The sequence below is a fragment of the Oryctolagus cuniculus genome, chromosome 16 (genome assembly GCF_051225735.1).
Source record: "Oryctolagus cuniculus isolate XC-2025 breed Fujian yellow rabbit chromosome 16, ASM5122573v1, whole genome shotgun sequence".
In the NCBI taxonomy this organism is placed as follows: Eukaryota; Metazoa; Chordata; class Mammalia; order Lagomorpha; family Leporidae; genus Oryctolagus; species Oryctolagus cuniculus.
The window spans coordinates 19,743,079-19,756,269 of NC_142882.1; the positions used below are offsets into that span (position 1 = coordinate 19,743,079).

Below are 13,191 nucleotides of genomic sequence, written 5' to 3' on the forward strand. Positions count from 1 at the left end.
CAGGTTCCGTGCCCCAGGGGGCCGGTGGGGGCCCGCACTCTGCGTGCCCTGGCCCCACACGGCCTGCTCGCCACACGGCCAGGATGAGACTGGCTGCCCTCATTGGCTTTGGGCACACTCGGCCTCTCTGGCCATCTGGTCCACCCCCGCCCCGAGTCCGTCTTCTCTGGGCAGCCGGACAGAAGCGCTCCTGGTCCCTGCCCCCGGGAGACTAACGGCGAGAACCACTGTGCTTCCGCGGGCACCCCAGCGCCCGGGCCGGGGGCCCAGCGGGGGTCCTGCTGGCCTGGGCCTGCGCCTGAGCGGGGGCAGGAACCTCGCCATCCATGGGGCACAGGCGCGGGTGGGCGGGGGCTGTGCATCTTCTCCCAGAGGTGCCCTGAAGCCCGGGGTGGGCGTGGGGCGGAGGTGGGGGTGCTGAGGCGGCTGAAGCAGAGCCAGAGACAGAACAGAGCCGGGGCCGGCTGCCCCCGTGCCGGCGGGGGCGCATGTGTTCCGAAGGCCGGCCCATGCAGCGTCGGGGGCACATGCTGGGTTCTGGGGGGACCCTGGCCCGGGAGGTGCAGCAGCGGCGGCCGCCCAGGAGTCCAGGGGGGCCCTCAGCGTGACCACACGCACTTCCCTAGACCGGGACACGGGGCGGATCCGGCTCCCGGGGAGCTCGGGGGCGCCCGGTGCCTGCGCGCGTGGCGGGGTCTCGGGGGCTGGTGCTGGGGATCCGCGGCCCCAGCCTGGGGGCTCATTACCAGAGAGACAGGAGCCGCTGCCAGGGCCTCCCCCAGAAATCCGCCGGGCTGAAAATGCAAAGAATCAAGACTCTGAGCGGGCCCGAGGCGGCCCCCGCGCACGGCTGTCAGGGAGGCGCCCGGGGACGCACTTGGAGCTGGTGGGGGGAAGGGGGGACCAGCCACGAAGGGCACAGCCGTCGGCAGTGGTGCCACCGCAGGACACTCACTGTGGCACCCCAGAAACCCAACAGGGCCAGTCTGGGGGACCCTGTCCCCTCCCAGAAGGACTGCGGCTGGGGTGAGTTGCGTGGGGTGCTGAGCCCTAGGCCTGCGTTCAGCGTCCGGTGGGAGACAGGCGGGTGGGCCCAGGCCGGCTCCCCGTCCCACCCTGCCCCCCTTGCACCTGCAGACCGGGAGGCAGCTGAGGGCCTCGCCGGCCTTATCTCTGGTTATTTACGATAAGGATGCTCCCGGCGGCCCGCGGCCTGCAGGAGCCGCGCTGTGTGGGCGGCTGCCAGGAAGCACTTGTAGACAAGTGGGGTCGGCGGCCCGGCCTCCTTCTGAGAACTGCTGGGCTTCTGGATTAGTGAGGCGGGACGGAGCCAAGCCCCCGAGGCCCCGAGCGCAGCCCGCAGCCGCACAGCCGGCCGACAGGTGTAGCGGCTGCTGAGCACGGCCGTGGGCGGTCGGGGGGGCCCCTCCGCTGAGCCGGGTGAACCCCAGTGGGGCCACGCTGCCTCCTCCCATCCACAGGACGGAAAAGGAGCGGGGGTGGGGTGGGGTGGGGGCGGGCAGCGAAGGCTGCAGCAACTCTCGGTGACCCCAGCTGTCCACTGCGTCCATCACGCACGCGTCGCGACCTGGCCAGGGCAGCGCGTCCTGGGGTGGGGCCGGGGGCTCACCTGGAAGGGCAGGTCCATGGTGCCGCTCCCGATCTGGTTCACGTTGGGGAGGGAGCCGCCGTAGTACTGGCCGCGGCTCGGGCCCAGCTGCAGATACTGTGACTTCTGGAGTTGGAGCTGCGAGACAGGGGTGGGGGGCACTTCCTGAGCAGGAACAAACCCGAGGCGCGGGGCCGCCGAGGTGGCAATAGCACGCCCCGAGCAGACCCACGACCCTGAACTTGGCGCCAGCCGCCTGGCAAAGCCAGAGCCCCAGAGGCAGCCCGACCCCGCCACCCACCTCCCCAGAGGCTGTGCCAAAGGGTCCCGCTCCGAAACAGGAGGCTGGCTTTCCAGGCACGGGCGGGGAGGCCCCACCCCTCGCGGGGACACGGGGACAGGGTGGCCGGGGGATTCCCCAGACCCCATCTGGCTCAGGTTGGACGCAGCCCCTCCGTACACGGGCTGTGGCTCAGGCCCAGCTGCCCACGGTCTCCAGGCGCCCTCTGCATGTCCTGCTGACCTCATGGACCCCGGGCCCAGCTAAGCCCCGGCACCAGGGGCCTGGAGCTCCCTGACCGGCGGCCCCGGCGGGCGGATGCTAACACTGGCCACTTCCCCTTCGAGTGAGTGCTGTCCTCTGCCACCAGCAGCCTGGCCTCTGACCCTTGGGATGCCGCCATGGCAGGCGCACGCCCTGGCCCCTGTGCCCGGCAGGGGCGGGTGCTAGGGTGGGATGCTGTGTGCACAGCAAGGCTCTCCCACACCGTCCCGAGCTTCCGGGGGGAGCCGCGGCACTGGAGCAGAAGGGAAGTTCGGGAAATGTTGGAGCGCCCGGCCCAGGTAAACGGCTGTTTGCTGTCTCAGCTGGGCGGCCCAGGCTGCCTCTGGACACGGCCACGCGTGAGTTCACGGGTCAGCGCTGTGACGGTGGGGGGGCGACTGTGCAGGGCGAGGTCCCCACGTCCTGACCCTGGCCCGACCCATGCCTGGGCACCCTCCCTCCTTCTGCGGCAGAAGCATGTCCCCTCAGCTTCTGTGGATCCAGCGGCCCCAGAGGCCGCGATCCCAGCTGCGCCTCGGCCTCTCCTCCCTCCCCAGAGGAAGCCGTAGACACGGGTACGAGTGTGCACGCATGGCTCGGGTGTGACACAGGAAGTGCTCCCCCCAACACATGCCTCTTACCGTGAGCTGAACCGCCGGCTCCCCTGGGACGGGACCCACAGGGCCCTCCGCTGCCCTGGCCCTTCCCTCCCACCCCTCCCGCTCTGAAGGGACCCCAGGCCCTGAGTGCGACGCCCGGCGGAGACGCTGCCCCTCCCATAGGGGACCCATGCTCACACGAGGGAGCTGAACGCTTGCCCCCATTAACTTCCTGAAGACCCTCAGATAGCGCAGGCTTTCTCCTGCACCAAAATGTACGACCTCCTAAGTCTGCCTTCCACCATCTTTCCAGGGTCCCCGCCTCGGCTGCGCGTGCAGCTCTGCCCTGGGCCGTGAACCTGGCCTTTGTCCCGGCCCCTGCCCGGTGACCTGGACGCGAGGGCGGGTGCTGGCGCCGGCCGTGAAGTGTCAGGGCGCGGCGCCCGAGTTCGAGCCCCAGCTCCCCTCCCGACTCCTGAGGCAGGTGTCCCGAGTGGCAGCCTGCTCTTGGGTTTGACCCGAATGTCCGAGTAGGGTCAGGCTCTGTGGGCGGCGGGGGTCGGAGGGCGAGGATGGCTGCTCCCGGGTCGCGTGTCCCCCACCCCGGAGGCTGGCGTCTCTCCCAGGTCCGGCTGGTACCGCCAGGATTCCTCCAGCCCCCGCCCCGGGACCCGGAGCTACCCCCAGATCTGGGTGTGCGAGGAGCCTTGGGGGCCTGTGCAGGAGGACCTCAGGCTGGGGGGCTCAAAGCCCCAGGGCTGCACTGTGTCATCGTCTGGGGGCTGAAGCCACACCACAGGCATCGGCCAGCGCCCCAGGAGGATCTGGGGGAGGAGGCTTCCCGCCGCGTCTAGCTCCTGGGGCTCAGGAGCCCCTCGGTTTGCGGCCACACGGCTCCGGTCCCTGCCTCTGCTGTGACGCGGCCGCTCCCCTTCCTGTCCTGTCTTTCCTCATGTGACAACACAGCCCACCCTGCGTCCACGGATTCAACCAACCACTGACAAACTATTCAGGAAACAGGGGCTGCGCACAGGGGCCGGAGCCGCCGCTTGTGCCGCCAGCATCCCGTACGCACCCTGCCGGTTCGAGCCCCGGCCGCTCCACTTCCCATCCAGCTCCCTGCTGACGCACCCGGGAAAGCAGTGGAGGATGGCCCTGGTGCTTGGGCAACTGCACCCACGTGGGAGACCCGCAGGAGGCTCCTGGCTGCGGCCTGGCCCAGCCCCAGCTGCTGCGGCCACGCAGGAACTGCGTTAGCAGATGGGAGACATCTCTCCCTCTCTGTGTTTCAAATAAATCTTAAGAAAAAAAAAAGGAACCATGCCCACATTGAGAGCGTGCAGACTCCTCTCCTGGCCACCGTTCCCTAAACAGCGCGGCGTGATGACCGCATCCCTGGCTCTGAGGTCCCCGGGAGCGGCTGAGGAGTCTGCTGTCTTTGGGGGGCTCTGGAACCAGACCCCCGGCAGCTGCCGCTGGATTCAGGGCCCCCGATCTGGGACGTGCTCACCCCAGGACCCTCCTTCCACGTGAGGCCCGAGGAGGGGCCGCGCACGGCCAGCTCCAGGCCTGGGTGGGAGTGCCCGTTCTCCAGATGGGAAAGCAGGGCTCAGCAGGGAGCCGGGGCCGCCCAGGGAGCGAGCGGCACCTGGGCCATCAGCGGCCCGAATGACTGGGGGCCCAGGGATGCCCTGGCCGTGGGCCCCTGGTCTCTGGGCAGGGGACCTCCACACCACGACACAGCTATGCCACGCCCCGTGCCCATCCTGCTCGCAGGGGCCCCTAAAAGGTGACTTCTTGGATCTCCCTGACACCCCCTTGCTGCTGGGACCCCTGCCTCACTCACCGCCAAGCCCCCGCTGGCCCATCCCCATCCTGGGGGGAGGTCCCACAGCCAAGGCTCTAGGACAGCCTGGAGTGATGGGACTGTAGCTACTTCTGTGGGCTGAGAGGACATTTTGGGGGCAGCCCCAAGGGTCCCCCCCACACATAGAATATGGCCACATGCCTGGCTGCCGGCGACTGCTCTGGGGCTGGGCAACCATCACCATGGAAACCGACCATGAAGTTACAGGGAGCAGGCAGGCGACGGCAAAGCTGTGCCGGGCGGTAAGGGAGAGCTGTGGGCTCCAGGAGTGCCTCAGTTTCCCCCTCTCACTGGCAAGGCGAGTGTGGTCCGGTCCTCTGCTCCCCCCAGCCACCGCACCCACCCACTGCCCCAGGGCCTTTGCACGGCCAGACGCCTCTGCCTGAAAAGCTCTTCCCGCAGGACCAGCTGCCAGCCCCCACCGCTGGGCTCACCGCCCCAACGCCTGCACCGGCCGGGGCTGGGAACGCCACTCAGCCTCCCATGGGCCACCTGCTGGCCCTCAGCACAAATGAGCAGGCAGCGGAAACTAGAAGAGGAGCGAGACCAGGATCCAGGTGCTCAGGCTAGCTCCGCCCGCCCGCCCGCTCACAGGAGTTCCAAGCGCCGTTTCCCGCGCTTGCAAGCCGTGCGCACAGCCTCTCTGGAGAAAGAGCCGCCCTTTGGGCTGTCTGGATTGTTCTTTTTCGGTTGTTGAGTTCCTTTTGGGATGCATTTCTTTCTTTATTTGTTTGAAAGGCAGAGCATGACAGATCTCCCCTCTGCTGGTTCACTCCCCCAAATGTCTGTGACAATCAGGGCTGGGCCAGGCTGAAGCCAGGAGCCAGGAGCTCCACCCGGGGCTCCACGTGGGAGGCGGGGCCCCAGCCTCCCCGGGCGGGCACTCGGCCGTGGGATGCTGGTGTCACAGGTGGCAGCCTGGCCCTGCACCACCCGCCAGCCTTACAGGGCCTTTGCAGGCTTGAGTTCTTGCATTTAGGTTTCTGGTGTGATCTGGGGTGATGCTGGCTGGCTGTCAGCTTTCTGACCGCCCCCACCCCCACCCCGGCACACGCGGGTCCCCAGGCTGGCTGACAGCGCCTGGCACACCCGAGTTTCTCATTAAGCGCTCACAGGAGGGGATCACCGTGGAGGGAGGGAGGGAGGGAGGGGGGAGGGCGGGAGGCCCCCCCCCCGGGTCTCCCAAGCGTAAACAGAGAGCCGAGCACACAAACACAGCGGCCTCGGAATGCCTTTAATCAGGCTCTCAGCCGCTGCCAAGGCCTGTCCTGCGGGGGGCCGCTGCAGCACACAGGCGCCCCCTGCCCCCCGCACGCCTGGGGAAGAGCCCCCCCAGTGAGGCGACCCCGGCCCTGCCGGCTGGCAGAGCGCCCAGGGCGGGGAGACACAGCTGCACCCCCGTCTTCAAAGTGGGGAAACCGAGGCTTGCCTGAGGCAGCCTGGCCTCCGCTCTGAGCTTTCCCCAGCCAGCCGGCAGGCCTGCCTCCTGCCCTCGTTCCGGAATGTTGCAGGAGCCCCCCGGTTAGACGCCCTTGGCTGCCCACCCCTGGGCTGCGTGGTCCTGCACTGCTCTCTGCTCCCACCATCTCCTCGAAGGAACTTCCCACAGCGGCCACACCCCTGCCTTAGCCTGCTCTGGAGGCCTCAAAAATACAAGGAGACCCCCAAAACCTAGTGGGGAAACACAGAATTAAGAGGGAAGTTGAGGGGCCGGCACTGTGGCACAGCAGGCTAAAGCCCTGGCCTGCAGCACCGGCATCCCATACGGCGCCGGTTCAGGTCCCTGCTGATGTCCTGGGGAAGCAGTGGAGGATGGCCCAAGTCCTTGGGCCCCTGCACTCGCGAGGGAGACCCGGATGAGGCTCTTGGCTTTGGATGGGCCCAGCTCTGGCCGTTGTGGCTTTGGGGAATGAACCAGGGATGGAAGACCCCTCTCTACCTCGTGCAAATAAATGTAAATAAATCTGAGAGAGAGAGAAATTGATTTGGCTGCCAAAAAAAAAAAAAAAAACAACACACTTGGAAACTCATGCATAGCTTTTTCATAATAAAGTATCTTGCGCGATCTTGCGCGGGCTTTTTTGAAGACCCCCCCCCCATCCCGTATGCATGGATTTCAAACGCTGGGGCGGGAGGCACTGAGTTCAGCTTCGCCTTCAACTCCATTTGCCGCACACTGTTTGAAGGCCCCTCGTACGGAGACCGGGCAGCCCCGACGACGCGTCCATTCTCACGGTCACGGTGGCTGCTGCAGGTCCAAGGTCAGGGCCCGGGGGGTCCCCCTAAAGGCCCCCCTGCTGGGGGCGGGGCTTCAGCATCCGAACTGGGCAGGGTCCGGGGACCCTTCAGCCCAAAGCCCCCTCGCCCAGTGCTGCCTGCCTGCGTCTGTCCCACGGGTCGCTGTGCCTGGCCAGGTCCCGAGAGCCCCACCCCTCAAGTCTTCAGGGAGGACCCATGGCTGGCCACGCCCAGGGGCGCCGCATGGACCTGGAGAGACCGGGGCAGAGCAGGCAGGAGGCCGTGGGGGTCGTCTGTGGATTCAGGTGCCTGAACGTACAGGGACGCGCGGCTCACGGGGGCGGGGACGGCCGTCCACCTGGCAAAGGCAGGCGACACAGAGGTTTCAAGCCCGGCAGCTCAGGGCAGCCCCGCGCAGGACCGCACCGCGTCCTCCCCAAGGCCACGCCCACCCAGGCTCCGCAGTGACCTCGGCTGAAGCAGCGAGTGGGAGGTCATCTGGGCTCGGGGAGGTCCCTCGACCAGCGACAAGAGGACAGGTAGACAGGGACAAGAGCGGGAGCAGCCACCAAGCCCGGATTCTCCCCCGGGAGCCTTAGGAGGGAAGCGGGCCGCCCTCCCCGAGACGATACACACACCCACACCGCTGTGGGTTTATCACAGCAGGGGTCCTCAGCGCTTCCCCCCACGCTCGGCCTCGGGCTGGTGCCTGGGAACAGAGGGGGCCCCGGGTCTAGGCGGTGGGGCAGGGCGAGGGCAGGGACCCGGCAAGGGGGGTCGGGGAGCCTGGGCAGGATCTGGGGGAGTGGGGACAGGCCAGGCCAGCTCCCGGGGCGGCCACTGCAGAGGGTGGGGGGAAGGCCACACTCAGACGGCTGGGGGCATTGAAGGCCCCATGGTGCCCTGCTGGGTGGGGGTCTTGGCACCTCCCTGGAAGACTCTGCCAGATCCCCCCACAGCCACCCCAGGAGCTACACTGGGCACAGACACGGAGGTCGGCCAAGGCTGCCCAAGGCCCCGGCAGCAAGGAGGAGATGGAGATACAGTGGGCGGGGCCTCTCAGACACACGCCCACAGCGCCTGGGCCGGGCAGCAGGTCCTGGAGGTGCCGGTCACCTCCCCATGCTCATGGTGGCTGGGGGGTGGGGACAGTGGCAGCAGCTTCTTAGGCTCTCCCCCCCAATCCAGGGCCTGGGGGGAGGGGCTTCTCCAGGAGCAGCGCCCCCACCCCGGGCTGGTTCGCTCCCCAAATGCCTGCAACGGCCAGGGCTGGGCTAGGCTGGAGCTGGGCGCTAAGAGCTCCTTCCAGGTCTCCTGCGTGGGAGAGGTGGGAAGGACCCCCGGGAGCCTCTGGAGGGGGGGCAGCCCCAGGGATGCTGGGACTTTGGTCTTCTGCCCTCCAGAGCGCTGACAGCTCTGGGGTTGGAGGCCTGCCCCTTGCTGGTTCTCTGTGGCAACAGCTCCAGGACACCAACGCGTGGCTCCCCCGACACCCTGCTGTCCCCCCTTCCCAGGCCAACAAGCAGGAAGTCCCAAACACCCGCCCTTCCAGGAGCCGCAGCTGGGCTCATCAGATCCGCCACCACGCCCCGTCCACACCTGCTCCCAATCCCCTCTCTACGCCTTTTTTTTTAAGCCCGAAAATGAAAAGAACCCCAGTGAGAGCGCAGAACAATGCACCTGCACAGCCTGGCCGCAGACAGGACAGCGGCCACCTCCCCGGTCCCAGCCAACCCTCACCCAAAACTGTGCCAAGAGTCCCGGGCTGGGGGTCTCGGTCAACTTCTGTGACCACGCACGAAGGCGCTTTGCAAAGTTCGTGCAAAAAAGAATCAAAAGACAAGTCCAGAGACTGGCTCCGGGCACAGTGGTTAAGCAGCCACGCGGCTTGCCCACGTCTCACACCAGAGTGCCAGGTTCGAGTCCTGGCTCCTCCCCTTCCCGTCCAGTTCCCTGCGCATGCGCACCCTGGCAGTCAGCAGTGGCCCCAGTGCTCGGCCCCTGCCACCCACGGGGGAGACCCGGATGGCGCTCCCGGCTCCTGGCTCCAGCCCGGCCCAGCCCTGGCCGCTGTGGAAACCGGGGCAAGATCTCAGTCTGTCTCTCCCTCTCTGTTGCTCTGCCTTAGAAATGAAATGGGGGAGGGGGAAGTGTTCAGACCCAAACAGCAGAACCCACCCTCCACTCACCGAGCCACTGTGGAGGGTGCGGGGACACCGGCCCGGGGAAGGGACTGCACGTGGGGTGGAGGTGGGGGGAGCCGGGGCCCCCAGGAAGGGCCAGGAAGGTGTGCTTGGTGGACGGTGAGCTGCGGGTCTTCTGTGTCCCCCAGAAACGCAGGCCCCGTCCCAACTCTGTGTGTGTGTGTGTGTGTGTGTGTGCACATGACAGCCTCTTTGCCGGCGGCCGCCCGGGAGTGCGGCAGGCCGAAGAGAGGGGGAGCGGGCTGTGGACAGTGGACTGGGGGACCTGGGAGGTCACCCTGCAGGCCAGGCAGGGCCCCCCGGGCCACCCCGACAGCTAGGCCTCAGCCTTCTGTCTCCCTGAGCCGCGGGAAGCCGCTTCTGCTGTTCCGAGTCACCCAGCCAGTTACAGCGGCCTCGGGACGGGCAGGCTGAGGCCCCGTGCACGTGTGTGCGTGCGTGTCACACCGCGAGAGAACATTCCAGAACTCCCCGACACTCCCCCACGCTCCCACCCCAGCCTCGGGGCACGCTCTGCGCGTCTCTGTAGCGGGGGAACAGATCCCTTGCAGTTTAATTTTAAATCTCATCACCCAAACCACCAGCCGGGGAGGCCGCCGCTCCACACGGAGGCTGCCTCCCCCGCCCGCGGCCCCGCGGCCCGGGCAGGGAGCCGAGGCCGGCGCCGCCCACGCCGACGTGCCGTCTTGACAATGTCAGGCCTGGTTTCTGACAGGTGCCTGACCCAGCCTCGGGGAAAGAAGTCAGATCCCAGATGTGGCGGCCGAGGAGGAGGAGGAGGAGGAAGAGGCCCGGCCTTCCTCGCGCCTGGGGTCAGCCGCCCGCCAGGGCCCCCGCGCAGATGCTGCCCGCGAACCGCGTGGCGTGGGGTCTGGGTTGAAAGCGCCCAGGCGGATGCCTGCACCCCCCGCCCTGCCCCAGGACGGCAGGGGCCCCGGGAAGATAAGACAAAAGCCCGATGCCCTCATTACCACCGGCCCAAAATAGCTTTTCTGCTCCAATTTTTCAACTCGGCTCGGCGACGGGAGTGATTACGTAAACTCACGCAAAGTCGTTCGGCGACCAGGGGTCCCGGGCCGGCCAGCGCCCAGCTCGGACCCCTCGGGCGCCTGCGTGGCCCCGCCCGAGCGCCTGCTCCAAGGGCCTGAGTCCCGGCTGGGGCCGGTCCTCGGCTGTGTCCCTGTCCTCGGACCACTCTCTGGGTCAGTGGCTTCCCGCAGCTCGCGCCGTCCGTCCAGGGGACTCCTCCCGATGCGGGCAGGGCCGGGACCAGCCTCGCTGTGCAGGACGGGTCACAGGCAGCAGGGACAGAGGCCCCCTCCCCCCTCAGCCCGCCCTGCGGAGCCCTGGGCCGGACCCGTCCCTGGTCCCAGCCGGACGCCTGCACAGCCTCCGCCCAGGTCTCCCCACCGCCTGGAGACGCAGGCCTTGGGCCTTTTCCTTGTTCGTCCAGCTCAAAGGGTGGCACTTCTGTTTCCAACACACCCCCAGGTTTCCCCCTCACAGAGCTGACAGGTGGCTCCGGCTCCGCAGCAGGTTCACGGCGGGGGTTGTCGTGAGACCCGGGGAGCGAAAACCCGCGTCCACACAGACGTTCTTGCACCACCACCAACAGTCACAGTGCGGAAATGGACAGGCTGGTGGTGTTTTGTTTGTTTGTTTGTTTTTTTAATTAACTCCAAAGGCAGAGCAAAGGAGATGGAGACTGGGGGGGTGGGGGCTTCCATCATGGCTGGTCCACTCCCCAAATGCCCACAACGGCTGGGGCTGGGCCAGGATGAAGCCGCAAGCCAGGAGCTCCATCCGGGTCTCCCATGTGGGAGGCGGGGGCCCCAGCACTTGGGCCGCCGCTGGGGCTGTCTTCCCAGGCGCATTGGCAGGGAGCTGGATTGGAAACAGAGTAACCAGGACCGACAGACACTGCTCTGCCCCATGCCAGCTTCCTGCTCACGCGCGCCCTGGGAGGCAGCAGGTGGTGGCTCAAGAATGTGGGGGCCCGGGGGAGCTCCCGGCTCCCGGCTGTGGCCTGGCCCAGCGCTGCTGTCGCAGGCATCTGGGGAGGGGCCCAGCAGATGGGAGCGCTGCCTCCCCAGTAAGTGAGAGCAGCGCCGAGGGCCAGGAACCGAGGAACACGTAGGCAGGGACGCAACCACACGCACGCACGGCAGCCACTGACACCTGCTGTGACGTGAGCGAACCTGGAAAAGCCTTGGGCCAGGGGCAGCACGGGAAGCCCCGCCCAGCCGCAGGCCCCGCCGCAGCCCTACCCGGCGCTCAGCCCAGCTGCGAGCTCTTGCCTGGGGGGCCTGGGCCTCGGGGTCCCTGCAGGCCACAGGAGGGCAGCCAGAGTGACACAGGCGCCGGAGGAAAGCCCCTCTTATGAGGACACTGAGTGGGGAACGCGGCTCCCGTGGGACAGCCAGGCCCGGCCTGCAGCAGGCAGGAGGCAGCGCCAGCCCGGCTCGTGCTCTGCCAAGGCCAGACCCCTGAGGACCACTGCCCAGAGGTGGCGGCTGCCCTTGTGGGACGGAGGCCACGGGATGACACAGCCCGTCCTGGGCTCCCACAGTCTGGCCCCCAGGATCTGGACCTGGGGAGAAAGCCCTCCCTGCCGCGCCCAACGCCAAGTCCAGCAGGCGCCCCAGGCCCTGCCTCACCCGAGTCACCGCTCCCTCGAAACTGCCTGGACTCAGGCCTCCCAGCCAGCACCCACCAACCTCAGCCCTGCGCACTAGCCCACACGTGCCCAGGTGGTACACACGCGCTCACACAAATCACAGCCTCGCGTGCCTGCCTGTGCGTGCCCCACCCCGGCACCTGCGCCCCTGGGGTTGGATGCGGTAGGGGCGTGACGGCGCTGGTGGCTTTGTGAGAGGAGCGAGGCCCCAGCTAAGGCCGTGCTCTGCCGCGCCATGGGCCACCCCGCCACACTGCACTGCAGCCAGCGTCCTCACGGGACACCGGCGCCGGGCTCCGGGAACCCAGAGCCGGACAACCGTCTCCAGTCTCAGGTCTTGGCGGTCCTGTTCCAGCAACACAGAGCAGAAGAGCACCAAGCCAGAGCCCCTGCCCTCCGGCCCCCCCCCCCCCCGGCCTGCTCGGCCCCATCCCAGGCAAGGCGTCCGAGCTCAGTGTCAGCCCCCAGCAGGAGCGGAGGACGGGGTTCTGAGCAGGGCGGGGCTGCACAGAGACAGAGACGGGGTTTCTCATCATGGCTCACTCCCCAAGGGGCCCAGCGGCTGCAGCCAGGACCCTGGAACCTCTGCCGGGGCTCCCACGCGGGTGGCAGGGGCCCAAGCCCTGGGGCCATCTTCGGCTTCCTGGGTGCACCAGCAGGGAGCTGGGTCGGAAGCGGAGTGGCCGGGACTTGAACCCAGTGCTCCGATCTGGGATGTGGTTGCCACAAGCAACAGTTTAACCCGAGTGCCACGACACAACCCATGGCTGTGATTTTCAGTGTGGGTTTCCACACTCCCAACACGGCCCCGCCCACCGGGGTGGGGGCCCGCCAGAGACAGGGGCTCCCGGCTCCGGCCTGCACCTGGCCCCTGTGCCTGGGCTCTTCCCTCCTCAAGCACACGTGGAACATTCCAGATGGACCAGGATGAGAATCCCAGCCAACATGAGCCCTGGACCCCATGCTGTGGTGAGCTCCAAACTCTACGGGGCCGCATGGGAACACGGCAAACCTCAGGCCTAACTTGGGATGGCTTTTTTCAATGAACTGTTTATTTGATTGGGGCCGGCGCTGTGGCGCAGTGGGTTAAAGCACCAGTCTCCAGTGTGGGCATCCCATGGGGGCGCCGGTTCGAGTCCCGGCTGCTCCACTTCCAGTCCAGCTCTCTGCTGTGGCCCGGGAAAGCAGTGGGAGATGGCCCAAGTGCTTGGGCCCCTGCACCTGCATGGGAGACCTGGAAGAAGCTCCTGGCTCCTGGCTTCAGATCAGCTCAGCTCTGGCCTTTGCAGTCATCTGGGGAGTGAACCAGCGGATGGAAGACCTCTTTCTGGCTCTACCTCTAACTCTGTCATATAAATCATTATTTTAAAAAATCAAATAAAATGAACTATTTATTCGAACGCAGAGGGACAGAGAGGGGAGAGACGGGAATCTTCTGTCTGCTGGTTCACTC

General features: G+C 67.2%; 1 protein-coding gene across 4 annotated transcripts in view; it reads right to left on the reverse strand.

Moving 5' to 3' along the window:
• Positions 1–13,191, reverse strand: part of CRTC1 (CREB regulated transcription coactivator 1) — a 51,692-nt gene that overhangs the window by 18,346 nt on the left and 20,155 nt on the right. For 2 of the 4 annotated variants that reach the window (XM_070059023.2, XM_070059025.2), the window contains exons 2-3: positions 1,631–1,747; positions 747–794 (exon numbers count right to left, since the gene is read on the reverse strand). In XM_070059023.2, the coding sequence (XP_069915124.1) occupies positions 747–794; positions 1,631–1,747 (165 nt within the window). The remainder of the gene's footprint in view (positions 1–746; positions 795–1,630; positions 1,748–13,191) is intronic. The other 2 variants (XM_070059024.2, XM_070059026.2) reach the window with 1 other exon arrangement.